Source organism: Etheostoma cragini, chromosome 7 (genome assembly GCF_013103735.1).
Source record: "Etheostoma cragini isolate CJK2018 chromosome 7, CSU_Ecrag_1.0, whole genome shotgun sequence".
In the NCBI taxonomy this organism is placed as follows: Eukaryota; Metazoa; Chordata; class Actinopteri; order Perciformes; family Percidae; genus Etheostoma; species Etheostoma cragini.
This window is the reverse complement of record NC_048413.1, coordinates 12943673-12960904: the sequence shown is the minus strand read 5'-3', so window position 1 is coordinate 12960904 and position 17232 is coordinate 12943673. Positions and strand designations below refer to the sequence as shown.

Below are 17232 nucleotides of genomic sequence, written 5' to 3'. Positions count from 1 at the left end.
GGTCAGAAATAGACAAACATTGAGAGAAAGACCAATCATCAGACCATCATCAAAAAATATCACACGCAGCATCAATATATGTTTAATAGGTCTGGATTTTGTTTTAGGATACTATTCTCAATATAAGACCAAGTTTCATACTGATTCCAAAATTACTTTACAACATTTCTAAAAGACTACTAAATTGTCAAAGACTGTCTAAACACAAGCAACTGCACAACAACTTTGCCTAAATTCAAAAAATAAAAAATAAAGACTGTGGGTCCAGAAGAGCAGGGTTGGAGACCAATGATCTAGTGAAAAACTACAAAATATTACTAGTACTACAGTACTCTGTAATCCTCTCTGATGTAATCAGTATCTGAATCAGAACCAGAATTCTTTATTGATCCCCTCAGGGAAATTATTTAGTTTCTCAGAGTCACATTCAAGCTAACAGATAAGGGTAAGAAAAGAGCAAGTAGATAAAGTAAAAAAAATTACATAGCTACAATAACAAATAAATAAAAACGTTAAATGTAAATTATATGACAGTAGGTTACAAATAAGATTAGGTTAAAAGGAGATTATTTCAAATGGATTATACAAATTCTATTGTAGTACAGTAGCAACATAAATACAGTACAGACATACATAAGTACAGTTTGAGTATAAGTAACAGCATTGGATGAGTGATGGGTGGACAGTAAAACTATGTCTGTTTAATCACCGGACTATAAATTAGTAGTGTAGCATAGAGTACTGCTGGTTTCTCACTCATTATTTACAGAATGCCTAGTGCACAGCCACAGTCACCACAATAGATGGTGAAAGAAAGAAAAACGGGACTGCCTTGACCATGTCAGCACCATGGACAGCACTCATTCTCCTGTTGTACAGTATATCACACTGCATTCTAATACCTTCTCAGGTCTGAGGGAAACAGAGACAAAATAGTGTAATTGCCTATGGCCATGGCAGATGGAATTGGAAGACCAGTCTTTATTATCTGCCATCCCTGTCAGGCACTTGCAAAGCTCACTGTCAGACTTTATCAGGGCTGATTCAGGCTAAATAAAACTAGAAAAACACAGCATGGACCGTTCCCATATTCGGATACAATCAGCATTTAAGTATTTATATCAAACACAATTGTGGGTGATTTGTTGTCTTAGAGGCAAAATGCTGTACATTCATTAAGTAAATAAAGTATTCCCAGGAAATTAAAGCAAGCACAACCCTGATGGACCAGATATTGGGGACTGACTGCAAAGCAGAGGCAAATCCAAATGATAATCCCTCCTCTAATCCAAAAGGATAGGGCGCTGGGAGTCACTGCACTGGATGCAACTGAGAGATTGGTTAAGTCTGCTTGTCAGTCATAACATAGCTGTCAATCCCTTATCCATCATTGTTTGAGACAACGAATGTAGCCCTGTGTGCCAGAAATGGAGGTATCAAGTCTGTGTATAATGTTGGAAAACACCAATTGTGCATTTGCATTTGTAAAAATCAACGATGATAAAATAAAATCCCAAAGATAAATGTTTCTGAACCTTTTAAAACAAGGAAAGTGCAAACACGTTAGCTTGCTCCTATTAAAGCTTTGTCTAGGGATTAAGATATAATTTGCATTAAAATGGAGTATAGTGTAACCGGTCAGTTTCAAAGGGCACGCGCCAGATTTACGCAGCTGTATAGCTACCTCATGTCATCAGTATGGTTCAACAAAGACAAAAAGTGCAGATGAAAATACAAAAATACAAAAAGTCGGAAACGTCTCACTCAGCCTTAAAGCTCTGCACTTACTTGTTAGTTGGCAGCCAGCTGTTGCCGGGAAGAGAAAACTCGAGTCACCACCCAAAAATGCAATAGCGTGAACCGTTAATTTGCATTGTAATATTTTCTCCCTCATACAGCTCAAAACTAGCAGCCAACCTAACAGACAACAAAGTAGACTACACTATATTTTACGGGTGGCACGAGTGGAACGGTCGTTGTGCGTGTGACACACGCCGGAATAACTCTACTACGACCACGGCATGAAGGATTAGTTTCTTGCTCATATGCACACGGCTACATGACTTCGAGCTAGTAGCCTACCTTACATAATAATTAATCTCCCACACAAACTGAAAGCACAGTTTAATTTGTCTAAATAATGTTGTCAAATGATGCCACAAAGTAGGTGTGCACGCAACATGTGCTCTAGCTTACCGGACAGGCGCCTCTCCATCACCGTGAAGTCCTAACCGTACTCTGTCCGACCTCGGCGCCGGCTCCATGATCTCATCGGATCAGCTCTCTCGTGACCTGTCCTGCCATCGGGTCCCTCCGCGTGGGCGCGCTCTACCAAGCTGGCGCGTGCATGCGCGACCTATACGCGGCGTGGTGGGGCAGCACGCACAGCTATGATGGGAAAGTGTATTTTTTTTGCATACACCTACATGAGCGTCAGTTTGGCATGGCACTTAGCGGCACGAATCCAAAATCTGAAAAAAGTGGAAGTGCATTCCAACTTTCATACAGACCAGGCAACACATATCCAGGCATGCCACTAGTAAATTAGGAAAACGAGTTTGTTTTATTAATTAGGGAAAGAGAACTAAACTAAACCTACACCACGAATGGATAAAGGCACTTGTTTTGAATATGCTAAAAACTGTGCTTGTAAAAAAAAAGAAAAAAAAAAAATTGTGGACCTTTGTTGGGGTTGTGTGTGTGTGTTTCAGTTTCCTGTTTTATTTAATAGTCTGTTTTTCCCTTGTCTTGTCTTTTTTTTTAGGCTATACTTCCTGCCTTTGTAATTGTCTGCCACACTCGGATATGTTTCACCTGTTCCTAAGTCCTCGTGTTACCTGTTCCTTGTTCACCGCATTTCCTCATGTATTTAGTCTGTGTTGTGTTTGTCTAGTGTCAGATCATTGTACTGTATTGGATTATGAGTGCGTGTAGTCTTCCCCTTTGTCTCTGTGTTTCTTGTGATTCCTGTTTTTTCACTTCCTCTACATTTGGAACGTTGTGCATGCTGTCTCAGGACTCCTGTTGTATGGATTTGATTTTATTAAATCCTCAAGCTCACCACTGCCTGCTGTCTCTGCATTTGGGTCCATTCTCGGATTCCTCTAACAACTTTGGGCAGGGCCCTCCACTGCTCTTTGAGGAGGTAACTACGGGGTCTGCAGCTGTTCAGTTCAATTAATGTAACTAACCAGAAAATGAGACAGAGTAACTATTTTGGTCAGAAGTTTCACTCTCTGAAAAGATGTCAAATGGAATCCCCAGGCCACAAGACAAAAAGTGAAATAGGGATCCCAACCCAAAGGAGTGAATACTGCAACAAGCACTGCTCAAGCAGCATGTCTCGTCCTTGTACAAATGTCTTTTGTTAGTTTAAATAATTTTGCATGCACAACTGTCACATATCTTTGAAGTTCTTATACTTATATCTAGCCCACAGAACTTTTTAAGTAAAGCTTCCTTGCTTTGCAATAGGTCTACCTATACTACACGTTTGATCTTTCCCAGGTTTTTCTCTTAAGTGTATAAGAAATGGTGGATATCTTGTCTTACTTTGAACAGGTGCAGCAGATGCAGTTTTTGGTCACCTGAGACCTGTATCATCAGTTTCATTTCCTACCAACCTCTAACAAAGGAGAAGTGAAATTTTTGGAGTGGAGGCATTTGGTATACACATGCATTACATGGCTTCTTTGTAATACTTATGAAATCAAGCTACTGTACTCAAGTGGAATCAAGTCAAGTTTATTTGTAAAGTCCAATATAAGTTTCTTAATGTGTGTATACTGGACAATGTACAGTGTTATCTATTAACATGTCCCTTCCTGGCTAAAGCCATCTAAAGATAAGTATTGAAGAATCAAGGTAATATCTTGTTAGATAAAACAACAAAACACAATCTTGAAAAGTTAAATATTTACAGTGCATGGAAGGGTGATTACATTTAATTACAAAAGAAAGAATTACATATTGAAAACAGTAACCAAGAACCATTATATGTGACACACTTAAGGTGGAAGCAAGTTTGTCAAAATGAGGTAATGGGAACAACAAAGACGTTTTTCACCAAAGAGCTCTTTTTATCAGCAGTTAAAAGGAAATCATATAAAACTTTCACTCATGTTGTTGTCATAGAATTTGAGGTTATCTGACGACAGAGCCATTCTCATTCGGTTCCAGAAATGGGGTTGAACCCTTGGGTTTCTCGGCCAGGACAACACAGACTTTTTGCACAACCGTTTCCTCAGCTGAAGGTACTTCAGTTTGGGAAACATCTCATCCAAAAGCACCAGCACAGCTGAATCCACCTTAATTAGACAAAGTCAGAGATAATTTTGTGTTGTGAAAACAACGATTCGGAGGGTATAAGATTCACACCCACAAAATGCTAATAAATAATTAAAAGTTAACTTTACCAACCTTCTCGTCCAGAAGCCGCTGCTGAACCATGAAGAAAGCCTGGCGGATCACACCGTTGACGGGCTCACCATTAGTGGCGCCACTAGACAGCACAAACACAGTCTTCATACTGCTGTGCACAGCATTATGGAGATTTTCAATGCATGAAAGCCCAGGCATCCAGTCTCTCTCCTCCAAACAGAGACAAAACCTCCTGTGACCCAAGTTCTCCAGGTTGACCATTAACTCCTTGTAGACCCAATCCCTCACAGCCTCGTTCATGGTGTCAAACACCACGAAAGCATCGTAGTGATAATGGGAATCAGTACCAGCGAGCTGGGAGTAGCCCTTATGTCCTGCCCAAAGTACCTGTAAGCAATACCACAGATCCCAGCCATAGAGATGTTTCAGTAGGGGCAGAACAGTGAAAGTCACAGCCAGGAAAGAACAGACGAGGAAGGCTAGGCTACCGTATATGTCCTGGCAGGAACGCTGGTCCATAGACAGTACACTCACGCCCTGTTGGGACTCTGGGTAATCACAGTGTACTTGTGTGGTGAGATAGGGAATCTGTACAGGAGTAGAACGCAAGAAGTCTGCAAACCAAGATGTGTCACAGTCACATTTAAAGGGGTTGTTATGCAGGGTGAGTTTCTGAAGGGCACTTCCGTTTTTAAAGAGGACAGGGAGGAACTGATGGTTTAATGCTCTGATCTGATTGTGGCTGAGATACAGGTAGTGCAAGGATTTTGCCATGCTGAAGAAATCCTCAGGAATAACACTAAGGCGATTGTGACTGAGGTCCAAGAAAGAAAAATTTGCTCCAAATTCTATGACTTTATTAGGCAAATAATAGAGAAAGTTTTGACTGAGGTCCAGGTGATATAAATTGCTGAGTGCTGAGATATTTTGCCATGGGAAATAGTTCAACAGATTGTTGCTGATGCTGAGGGTTTCCATGCTTTCTGGGAGGTTACACAGCAATTCTGGTTTGATTGATTTCAGATCATTGTTAGAGATGTCAAGGTAGGTGAGGTTTGTCAGGTTTTGGAAGAAATAAGTGTACTTGTTGTTATCGGACTCCCACATAATGTCCAGGTGATTTCCATAGAAGTAAAGGTACTTTAAAGAGCTGCTGATCAGCCTTTCATCTATTCGCATCCCAATGTCATTGTTTGCCAGACTTAGAACTTCCAAGCTTGTCAAATTTTGAAGGAACTCAAAACGATGACCCATGCCCTTCATTTTGAAGTGAAATTCATTGTTACTGACATCCAAAACCTTGAGAGTGGTATTAAGCTCACTGAAAGCACCTCCATAATAAAAATCAAGTCTATTGTATGACATATTAAGAAAAACTAATTTTTTCATGCTATCAAACAGGCCACTCTTCAATGCCTGGCTCATGTAATTGAAGGAAAGGTCTAAACAAACAGCATTCTCCATGCCTACAAACACTTCTTTGGTAAGAGACAGAATGTCATTTTGAGACAGGTCAAACGTCAGTTTACCACGGCAGAAATCATTTTTGAAATCAAATAGTGATTTAAATTGTGGCACATTGTCCTCCACCATGTCCAGCCTGTTTGTCTGTCTGGATTCCCACATGTCACTTTCAGATGCGGCTTTCCGGTCTATTAGCATAAGTAGTGGGTTAGGAACATTTTGTGTGTACAAGTTCTGGTTCTGATGGCTTTCCTGTGGCACAATCTCCGATGACAGACACGAACAGCGTGGAATGAAATTAAGCATGTTTTGGGAAAGGTCAATATCGATGAGAAACGGTAACCGTTTCAGAGCTGTCGTATTAAAAGTATTGATGAAGTTCATTCTCAGTTCTAGTTTTTTTAGATTTTGAAGTTTGGACACAACATTAAGGCTCTCGTTTGAAAGCTTGTGGAAGAAGTTCCCACTGAGAAGAAGATAATGTAGACGAGACATATTGCCAATATATGGGGAGAGGATCAGATACGGAAACGTCTTCAGTGGTTCATAGTTATAGATAAGGCTAATCCAAGTGAGGCCCTCCAGCTCTGCAAAGAAGGTGCCATTACGTATAGCATATGCCAGGAGATTGTCAGAGAGGTCCAACCTCTTTAAATTCTTCAAAGGTCGAAAAAGTCCCTCTGGAAATGTTTTTAGAGAGTTTCCCCTCAGGCTTAAGTAGTCGATGGAGCTGTTCTCGGCGTAGAAGGAGTTGGGATGTAGGTGAAGAGAGCGATTGTGTGGGCAAGGAAAGCAGGGCCTGGCTGCATGGTCACAGCGCTGGCAATTCCACTCCAAATTCAAAGACTTGAGGAGAGTCAGGTTGGCAAATGCTCCTGCTAAGACCTCTGTGATTGTATTCTCTCTTAAATCCAAACTCTCCAGTGAGGGTGGCAATCCTTTAGGGATAGCTGTGAAATTATTATACCCTAAGGTAAGGTTTTTGAGTTCAGAGAGTTCTCTGAAAACACTCTCGTTGATGTAAAAGGAATGGCTGCAAGGGTTTGCATAAAAGCAGTTCTTGCTGAGGTAGAGCTCTTTGAGATGTGGTGTGTTTAAAGGTTCTGCTATGTTGAAGATGCAATTGTTCTGTAGATCGAGAACTGTCAGATTTTTAGGTAACCGAGGAATAGAGGTGAGGCTGTTTCCTGACAGATATAAAAACTTAAGCTTCGATAGGTTCTTGAAGGCATCATTGTGGATCTTCATTTTGCATGAGCGGTCCTCTAAAGCTCTCAGGCTACCTGGTAGACAATTCCCCATTATTTTTAGAGTGTGAAGGTTTGGGACACCTAAGAAAGCATGTTCCCCCACATGCTGTATCTTAGTCTGACTTAAATTGATTGACACTACAGTGGTAGACTTGATGAATAGGAGCCGTTTGAGTGGTCTGTTTTGGCAGTCTACTGTGGTGGTATTCACATCAGTGTCACATGGGAAGAAGATGGTATTTATGGTCCTGACTAATGGAAGAAGCTGGCAAAGGATGAGGATAGCTTTCAACATAGCCTGAAAAAAAAGAAACTTAATCTCAGTCAATGCTTCAGAAGATGCAGTCTGAGTAGACAATTTCATTTTACTAAAAATATCCCCATATACACCTTACTGTTAAAGCCCTTTGGCATTTTCAAGCCTTTCAAAATAGCAATTTTAGTCCATGTAATGTTACAATTCTGTGACACATAAATACATTCTTACAGTGAAATGTAGTACATTACTGATGGTAGAAATAAATATTTTCTTACTTACCATGATGGGTATGGCATGTATTGTAACACTCAAATCAGAAGCCAGATGAAACAGTCTTTAATCCAGTTGGGGAGAGGAACAATTAAAAACAGTACAGACAGGTTGCTGCAGTGACAAGAAAGTGAACTCATGTACAGCAAACAGAAGTGAAAGCATGTGGTCATATATTTATATAAATATACACGTATATATGACAGCACTATGCAAATCATGTGACCTAAGTCAAATTTGTAAAGAGCATCAGATACATACATCACTCAAGTGATTAAAAAAAATATATAGATTTCTTTTCTTTTCTTTTTATCGCTTGAGTTACAGTATCTTAGGACAACCACTTCAGTTTCTGAAGAGTCACAATGTTACAGTGCTTTCTTTTTCTGAGTGTAACGAACCAAAGAAAAGACAGAGAGAAAGTTTGTTGGACAACATATATCCCACTTTCTCACCTGTGTCAACAATTCTTTTCAACCTGAAAAACCTAAGGTGGTTACAGTTAGGGATTACAGCAAGAAACCCTTTGTGAGCCTGAAATGTTCCCTTCTAGGAAATGTATACAATGTGTTGAATAAAGTATTATATACTGTAAATGTAAAACTGCACCCCATGCCAGCCTGAGAACTTTGAACCCTGGAACATGTCATGCATCCAAAAGAATCATCCCACACTGGCAGTATTTTTAGAATCACTTTATTAAGTGCACTATGTCATGAAATCAAAAGTAAAAGTGAGCAAAGATTGATCATGAAATTATTTTCCTTTGTTTATATAACCTCAAACACAACTAACACCGAAAAGCCCTTTTTTCTGCGTCTACGTAGACACCGCAAAAGAAAAACTATCAAAAAAATGTGTTTCTGAATAATCAAAAGTGATTTAATTCAAGCGCTGTGTTAAAATATTTCCCCCATACACTTATTAGAAGTAATTGTGCAAATCACCATAGCCACAGACAGTTATACAAAGTGTGTTCTGGTTGGAGAGCACATTCAATGCCATGGCTTTGGATTGAACCTCACACTGTCCTGGAAACAGGAGCAGCTCATCCTTTACACACAATAGTACCCCGCTCTCTTTTCCTGGCAGCAACAAGAGCATTGGCACACCACCATGTATCTATCTGATATAGCATCACTGACTCAAGTGTTGAATTAGCCACAAAGCGATGTTCATAAAGCCATCGGACTCAGCATCCACCTTGGAGAGAGAGTGATTGTTCCCCGGGTACCACAGCAACCTAAACAACACACACACAAACAATAAAACCCGGTTATACAGTGCGTGTCGGACATTACCAACAAAACATGTTGCTCAGACAAGCTGCTTACCGGACTGGAATCTGCCGTGCTTTCAGAGCTCTGTAGTATTCCATTCCTTGCTTGTTAGGAACACGCTTGTCATCTTCCCCTATGGTAAGCAATACTGGAGTCTGTACCTGGATGAGAGATCATCTTAGGTTGCTACGTTGTGTAACAACACCATTGAAGTCGCATGCACATATTCAAGAGACATACACAGAAAAACTCATACTTGTGAGACATGTTTAATGGGGGACTTTTCCAGCATCTGTTCCCAAACAGCAGGGTCAGGTAGACAGTCTGTACTGTAGTCAAAGCCAGCCTCAACCATGCACCTGCAAAATGTCATAGTCAAACATCAACAATAAGAAAACAATATTTTTTCTGCAGTGTTGGTGTGCATTATTGAACACATCCATCCCTGACAGTGAGGCAGACACATGCCCTTTACCCCACTCACAGCTGTTAGAGTGGAATGTCAGGACTGACACAGCCACAAACTGGGTAAATACATGTAGGCAAAAGTGCAGGTGTGTGGATGCCAAGATATACCAGTCTGGGATGTCTGTGCTGCCAATCATAGAGGCCAAATTGGTGACAGGATTGCGAGCCACACAGGCCTTGTAGAACCCTGGGTACTGGCCAATCAGGTGACAGGCCAGGAAACCACCATGAGAGCCCCCAGAAACCGCCACCTTGTGCATGTCGAACCTGTCACCTTTCAGAACACTTTCAACAGCAAACTAGTAGTGAGAAAAACATGGGGAAAATGTAAAAGAACATTTGTGGTGGAGAAGTAAGGAAGACATGGATATCGGAAGATAAATATAACTACAGCTGTTATGAGCTCTAATTTAAACAGTAACTATGGCAACTAACCTTAACCTAATATTGAAACTAATAAAAAGCAATAGTATAAACAATGCCAATGCTATTTGTTTTATTCTTACTTGAACATCTTTGACGTCCTGGGTGCCAACGTTGCCAGGTAACGAGAGGATATTGTCCTGGCCGTACCCAATAGAGCCACGATAGTTCACTAAAAATAAGAATAAAAGTGTGCCAGTCAAGCTCTTTGTGGTCTCATTGAGCCATGACACCACCGTGAGCATGGTCCAAGAGACTCTGGATATACTGAGCAGCTACAACTTCAAGTTTAAGTTCCATTTCATTTACAACCTGTTCTCACTCCAACTCGTAAAATATCAACGCATTCTCACTCCCATCTTGTAAAATACAGACGCTTGGTCAGGTGCCTTTGTCGTTTTTATAACGATGGTCGTCTCCTTTAGAGTCATATAACACGCGCTTGGTCTGGACTATTTTCCGTCCCTTTTGATGCTGTTAAGGAAAAGCTCGTGGGTGGGCTTACAGATCCGTGACACACGGGAACAATGGGCTGGTTAAAGAAGAAAGCGGCTTCCCTGACACGCGGCAATAACAGGACGGTTTTGTACACACACAGGTCAGTATGTCATTATGAAAAATGACAAGAATAAATAAAAATTAAAATTAAAAAAAATACCACAATTAAACAAACTAAAGAAAAAAACATGAAAACAAAAAATGTAAACTATGGGTAATTTCTTTCTATAAATTCATGTTCCACAGTTTACAGCATAGATGGAACTGCACATTCTACAGGCCATGGAACAGCAAATCTGGCCTCACAATTTATGACAACTAAGCTTAAGGTTTCAAGCAGACACACTATTCGATAGTCCATTGGCTAGTATGGTTTTGCACTGTAAGTAATTTATCTCTGGTAAATGTAGCAGGCAACACAAAGTTATGATCGGCTATGCCTGTCAAGTACATGTGAACTCTTATATTGTTCACAAGATGGCAAAAAATATGTAGGTCTCGAAGTGGCTAAGGAAATGTCTAATACATACATACTAAAAAAGCTTAGCAAAGTAACCAATACCAAAGTATATGTGTATCTTCTGTCTTCGGAGACTGCATGTGAACTTTTCTACCCTTTTACAAATTGAGTACATAAACAATAGTGTCCTAACATAAACAATCAACCTCTGAGCAGGTGTCACACATAAAGAAAAATTCAAGTTAATTAATGAACATACCTAGTAGTATAGCAAAGCCCATCCTGCACAGCACAGACGAGGACAAAAGCCAGTCAGCTACAATCACTGAGTGAGGACCCCCTGATGAAAGGAACAGGTTTTGTAAAATACAGACTGACAGTCAAAACTGCCGGTGTCTGTATGTGCTCAGTCCTGTGAGGCGTTAATGCAACAAATAATATTGCATGTAGAATCAAAACATGTCAAACATCTCAGGACTGGTATTCAAACACCAATCTTGATTTTAAGGGTAAGATTAAAGATTTTTTTTGGGATTCTGATTGATTCTGATTAGCTCTGTGTCACAGTAGTGTGGGAAGTGTGTTAAGAATTGGTGGGTGCATTCCTTCCATGGCGCCAGTGCAGAGTTTTTGGAGCAACGATTGTCCACTAAAATCCACTGGATGATGCAAAACAACGCATTCTTAGCAGTCCTCCATGACGCGTTTCACATTATCCGGTGGATTGCAGCGAACAAAGACTGCTCCGAGCTGGCACACACCGTTCACACTGCCCACACAAAGATGACACAGCGCTGGATGGAAACCAGCAAAGTACCTCTTTACAGCAACCACTGTTGGCATTGCCAATCTTATCTTTAGCTGTAGCTTTAGGCAGGAATTATAGCACTTTTTTATTACTTCTGAATGTAAGCATATTATACATCAATATAAAACATTTATTTAAATAAATTTACAATTATGCTACAATTACACTACCTAACTGTTCTTTTTTGTTTGCACGCTACAGACCCATAAAGAGAGTAACCAACCATGAGGAGTGACAATAAGAGGCAGCTTCACTCCATCCTTTACCTCCTTTGGTTTGACCAGCAAAGCTTCAAACTCAAGGCCGGCTGGAATAAGGAAAAATGAGTTAGTCCCATTGAGATTACATAGGCTGTTCTTTATGTCTCCTACAGAGAGCAAAAGCTTTTCAGCATTCTTTCAGACTTAAAATAAACCAGTCACTTCAGGAGCATGCTCCTGCAAAGTCCTTACCTCCATCTCCTGTAAAAAGAACCATTTGTCACTGTATCATAATAATTACTAACTCAGAACTTAAAATAAACATAATAGTTTCAAGTGAAATTATAGAGAGAAAAAATGTGTTTTCTAGCTATACACTATGTTTAAATGCATGCACAAAAATAATGTGATGTAAAAACAAAACTGCAACCATTAGTAGGCCTATGTGCTTGTTATTATTAATTTAGACAACGTAATTATATTTTCATGTATCATGATATCTCGATATATGATTTCATCATGTCCCAATTCCACTGAAAGACAATAAATAATCATATGGAATTATCGCCTAGCTCTAGATACTACTCAACCGAAATATGTTCATTCTTACGGTATTGACTGTTGTCTTGCTCTGGTGGAGGGGTGAAAGTCAAGATCTGCCAATCAATGTCTGACAACGTCTGAGAGTCTTCCAAAGTAACCCAGAGCACTTCCTCCTGAGAATCCCTGGCTGGAAGGAAGCCCAGCCTCTGGACAAAGAAATAAAGTGACATAGACATAAGTACAATCCATGAACCATCATAGTTAGAATATACTCTTTATCAAAATGTGAACACTTAAAGACGACTGATCATACCAGACTTGAAGGGCAGTTTGGAGAGGAGCAGCTGACAACCATCAAGTCTCTCTCTATGTTCAGCAGACACCAGCTACCAACATCAGACTCTACAGACAAACAAAAAACATCATTAGACGCAGGTTGAAATAAACTTGTTCAAGCACTCCCGGAACACTGGTAGGGTAAAGCAAATGACCTGTTGGAGACCGTCAACACCAAACATCAGTAAACGAGACAGTCTAGCCCTGAGCGTGAGCTGATAAGTCTCTAGTCACTCACTTGAAGTCAGAGAGGTGATGCTCCCTGTGCTTGTATCCACCATCAACAGATCCTAATAGAGAGACAACAACAACCTTTATTCAGGTAAAGAATAACTACAATACAATCAGTCTAAATATGCTTATATGTAGGAAAATATAGATTCATAAGAAAACATCTCAAGCCTTTGTCTCTTTTTTTGCAACAATAACAAGACATTTCACAGGAGTTGACTATACCTTGCGGCTGCGCTGAGGGCAAGAAACAATAATCCGCTGACTATCAGCTGACCAGCACTGAGGGGACAACTGAGAGCTGTAGATACCAGTAAAGCCATCTGTAAAGCCCCACCAACACACACACAGACACAACTACGTTTAATCTTTAATTTTAAAAAACTGCAATCATGTGAACACCAAGTATTCCTTACCCTCTCTAGGTCTCTTCACCACATCCACCACCACTGAGGTCTTCTTAGTATACCAGTCATACTAGAAATAGAATATGCAAGTACAGAAGACAGCATATGAAAACAAATCAATTAACTCATGAATGTATGTATGCTACAATTCTTTAGGTCTACACAACAGAAAACAACAGATTCTGCATTTGAAGAAACATCCATTCTTACCTATTCTTTTCAGTGAGTACAATTCCCTTTGCAAATGTGGTAAACAGCTATGTTGTATATATGTGTTTCTGTATTTGATGTTTATTTCTTATTTCATATTTATGTTTAATATGTTTGTGTAGGTACGCACCAACCACCAAGGCTGACCAGTTGCTCCTGGTCGTCCCCGGATCCAAGCGGAAGCTTAGAGGGGACGGGGCCTTTTCTGTTTGTGCTCCTAAGTTATGGAATGCCCTACCTTTGACCATTCGTCAGGCTTCCTCAATACAATACCGATTTTTAAAACTCTTCTTAAAACTCACTTCTACACTTTGGCTTTCAACCCAAACTGAGACTTGATCTTATCTGTTTTTATATAGTGTTATTGGGTAGATCTTCACCCCCAGTTTATTCTTTTTATGACATTGTGACTGCTATGTTTGCTGCCTTCATCTACAGCACTTTGTTCAGCTACTGCTGATGTGAAAGCGCTTTATAAATAAAGTGCTGCTGATGATGATGAAGGAAAATCCCTTAATTGGCAATAAATCCTTTTCGGATTCTGAAAGGAAATGAAAGGTGTCTTATGTGGAAAAGAAAGTCCATCCGGTCTTACCATGCAGACCCTGCTGCACTGCATATGTGGTCCATAGACGGAACATTCCAGGTAGACAATCCGACACTTGTCTGGGCTCAGCCTTGGAGAGCACACTGCACTGGTGCCCAATGTCAGCTGCTCTGAGGGACCGAACAATCAAAAGGCACATGAACATATGCAGCCCCACCTGTTAAAAATTATATATAAATATAAATAGAAGAAGAAGACAAGACTTCACTTACCACATTTCCCACCAGTTAGATCCACATAGAACAAAGATGATCTGAGAGAGAAAAGGGAGACGTGACTCATTTGTAAAATTAGCCTGTAAGCCTTACTAGGGCCATTTGTAATTCTTCTCTTTGATCAGTTTGAACAGTAATCACCTCCTGTTGGGGCAGTACTTGAGGCCAAGTCTGAATGGCTCATGCCACCAGCCTACAAAAACCACACCTGTGTCACCTGGAGCCCAAAATGCCTGCAGAGACAGAGAAAACATAGCAAAAAGACAGAGAGAGAGCAACAGCTGAAGTAAAAGGGTATGTGCACACTAGAAGCGCCCCAGAAAACATGCATTACTGCACAAACTGCTGTATCAACCTGTCCAGGTGAGATGTTTTCAGGTACACCCTCCAACACTGAGACGTTGTCACCCTCGATGTCCAAAACACAAAGCACAGGGCAGCTCTTACTAACCAGAGCCTCTCCCCAGTCCTCATGAAAGACAAACTGCTCCCCCTGGAGGGATGAAAAAAAAAAAAAAAAAAACTTAAGCTAGAGTGTCATCCAACCTAATAATGTTGAATGTGTTTCAAAAGAATTATCTGCATTCACTTTCACAGCCTCCTTTTTCTCCACTCTCATGGTCTCCTCTTCGTCACCGATGGAAGACAACTCTGGTGAAGCAGTCTACAAACAGATAAGGAAATATAGAATAACAAGTTATTACCTACTAGTCTTAGCTATTTATTACACTAAGCCTTTCCAATCAACAATAACTAGCACATGGGTCGGAAAACTTGCTTCACTACTCTGATGGCCACATTCCAATCAGTGGTGAAGATGTTTTGCTTTTAAAGGGGGTGGAAAATACCTGATGTGCATTCAAAGTGAAACCATTTTCAGAATGCCCCAGTTTGCAATGTTTTTACGATTGATTGATAAGCCCAATATAAATAGTTTGCAACAACCTTTCAGATATATTTGATCTGGTTGGATGAGTGTGTATCTACTCAACTAGAGCAGTAGCGGTAGTGTGCACATCCCCACCGGTGAGATGCAAGGCGAACAGGAGCCGGATACAACTTAAAAGAGTGAGGTGCCCGCAATCTGCTAATTCTCCCACACGTTCATTGAGCTGCAACTTTTTGACCCTGCTGGGTCTTCCTTAGGCAAGGAGCCTCATTCTTTTATGTGTATCTACTCTAGGGGGGATTTTTGTGAGTTGGTGCAGATTTACCCTCAAATACAGTTTTGCTGACAAACCTGGAAGAAGGATTCTGGCTTAGGTCTCTTCCTTTCTGCCACATACAAGAGATGAGTCTCAGAGTGGGACCAGATCAAGCAGCCAAATTGCTCTAAGGATGCAAAATACAATTTGATTAATAGCTGGAAAGAAAACACAAAAATAATCAGAGTGCAGATGACTCACCATCTTCATAGACTTTGCCATGTTTCTTTAAGGCTGTTAGATTGATGCTCTTCACCTTTATATTTTTACACCAGATCTGAAGGGTAACAAAGAGGTACAAATGAGTTGTATAAAGAGGGCAATTATATAGTCACGTTTTGATAGGGTGGGTCGGAGACTCAATGCTGAGTCTGAGCCAGACAGACAGACAGACAGCCACACACCTCCAGAAATTGTTTGTCCTCTCCTTTGACCGTGCACTCTCTGACAACAGCCTTCATTTCACCTGAGGGGGAATCCTTACTCAGCACCCTGATAGGACAAAGACATTGATAAGACAATGTTACGTTTGCTCAGGGTTATGTCAATGATAATATCTTCAACCCCACTCCATATAAAATTACAACATGTTTACATACTCTCCTTTGATCTCAGTGCAGTTTCCTGAGGCTCCAGAGTAGACCACGGACTTGTCATCGTGAAATACAATGTACTGCCGGCAAAACTTGACATTCTCATTCCTGTCCAGATCACGCTGGCTCCATTCTGCAGAAGATCAAGAAAATGCCATTAATATGAATGAACATGCATAGAGCTGATACTGTTAGTATAGCACAGACTGGGTCTACCTGTGTAAATGTTGCTGTATTTGCCCCCATACTGAGAGGTGACGACAGGTCCCACATCTGCTCTGCTTAGAGAAGGGAAGAGGCTGAGTTCTCTGTAGAGCTTGGCGATTTCCTCAGGGTTGGTCATCATCTGACAAAACGTAGCAGAAGAACTCACACTACGTCTCAATGACACAAACTGTCCAACAACAAACAATGCCCTATTCATGTCCTAGGGAGGAAGCTAGCCTGTCATACACAAGTTTGTGCAACGTTAGCTAGTTAACACAGTTTACTACCAAAAAACAGGGGCCGGTTATTAAACATTAGCCTAAAACGTTGTGCAAACCAATCTAGCAATTGGCGCAAAGCAACCAAGTAACAAGCTTGTTTGTTTTTAGCAGTGGTTGGCGGATTTAATTCGACCAGGAACTTCCTGTAGTAGCTGACGCAGAGTGTCAGTTTGCTAGCTTGATTTGAAAACTAGCTAACGTTTATTGACTAATTACCAAAAGTAATGACATTGTAATTAACGTTAGCACCTATTTAAGGTTTATTTTTGTAGGAATGTTATTCATTCAGAAGCAAAAAATAAGTAGTTAAGTCTGAACATACCTGTGACTTCATGATAGAGCCGATGTGTGTCGCTAGTCGACAATTGTCAAGCAGTGTCCCCCGGTCAAAACCAACCTACCAGTAACGTTACGTCCTGTTGGAGCTTCCTGTTGCAAGTTGAAAAAATAAAACAAGATCCCCGTCATTTAGGAATGAATACCGATAAACAATAACAAATTAGATAACCGACAGTAATCTACAACATGTACCAGACGACTTGGAACGTTTTCCACTAAATAGAATAGTTTATTTATAGCAGTAAAACATATGCGTATGCGTTTATTTTGTAGGCACAACACCTTTGCAACACCCAAC

General features: G+C 40.4%; 3 protein-coding genes across 10 annotated transcripts in view; all 3 read right to left on the bottom strand.

Moving 5' to 3' along the window:
- The window catches only part of LOC117947513 (ERC protein 2), a 142014-nt gene extending 139679 nt beyond the window's left edge, over nucleotides 1–2335 (bottom strand). For 5 of the 7 annotated variants that reach the window (XM_034876500.1, XM_034876502.1, XM_034876499.1 and 2 more), the window contains exon 1: nucleotides 2197–2334. The gene's annotated coding sequence lies outside the window, so the exon portion shown is untranslated. Of the gene's footprint in view, nucleotides 1–1788; nucleotides 2177–2196 lie in introns of those variants that run through there. The other 2 variants (XM_034876496.1, XM_034876495.1) reach the window with 2 other exon arrangements.
- Nucleotides 2336–3813: 1478 nt separating this feature from the next.
- tlr9 (toll-like receptor 9) lies at nucleotides 3814–7779 on the bottom strand. 2 transcript variants are annotated; one of them, XM_034877670.1, is made up of 3 exons: nucleotides 7633–7779; nucleotides 4420–7392; nucleotides 4050–4307 (listed from the first exon to the last, which is right to left on the bottom strand). In XM_034877670.1, exons 1-3 carry the CDS (start codon nucleotides 7633–7635, stop codon nucleotides 4101–4103), a joined length of 3183 nt encoding a protein of 1060 aa, XP_034733561.1. In that variant the 5' UTR covers nucleotides 7636–7779; the 3' UTR covers nucleotides 4050–4100. The 2 variants fall into 2 exon arrangements, with proteins under 2 accessions (XP_034733560.1, XP_034733561.1); XM_034877669.1 differs by lacking the exon at nucleotides 7633–7779 and having other exon boundaries at nucleotides 3814–4307; nucleotides 4420–7492.
- A 524-nt stretch (nucleotides 7780–8303) lies between these two features.
- On the bottom strand, nucleotides 8304–17074 carry apeh (acylaminoacyl-peptide hydrolase). Its single transcript, XM_034876387.1, has 23 exons — nucleotides 16918–17074; nucleotides 16324–16453; nucleotides 16114–16240; nucleotides 15919–16006; nucleotides 15716–15791; nucleotides 15550–15641; nucleotides 14899–14973; nucleotides 14665–14802; nucleotides 14451–14542; nucleotides 14307–14347; nucleotides 14083–14204; nucleotides 13287–13347; nucleotides 13096–13193; nucleotides 12878–12929; nucleotides 12617–12705; nucleotides 12371–12509; nucleotides 11784–11867; nucleotides 11012–11092; nucleotides 9878–9966; nucleotides 9480–9670; nucleotides 9160–9262; nucleotides 8958–9064; nucleotides 8304–8866 (listed from the first exon to the last, which is right to left on the bottom strand). Exons 1-23 carry the CDS (start codon nucleotides 16927–16929, stop codon nucleotides 8761–8763), a joined length of 2193 nt encoding a protein of 730 aa, XP_034732278.1. The 5' UTR covers nucleotides 16930–17074; the 3' UTR covers nucleotides 8304–8760.
- Between the last annotated feature and the right edge of the window lie 158 nt (nucleotides 17075–17232).

Coding starts and splice junctions, on each gene's coding strand:
- tlr9 (XM_034877669.1), bottom strand. CDS start 7,458: ATGAAATTGTCTACTCAGACTGCATCTTCTGAAGCATTGACTGAGATT. Junction 4,308..4,419: donor AGCGGCTTCTGGACGAGAAG/GTTGGTAAAGTT, acceptor TGTCTAATTAAG/GTGGATTCAGCTGTGCTGGT.
- apeh (XM_034876387.1), bottom strand. Junction 11,093..11,783: donor TCTTATTGTCACTCCTCATG/GTTGGTTACTCT, acceptor TCCTTTCATCAG/GGGGTCCTCACTCAGTGATT. Junction 9,263..9,479: donor AGCACAGACATCCCAGACTG/GTATATCTTGGC, acceptor GACATTTTGCAG/GTGCATGGTTGAGGCTGGCT.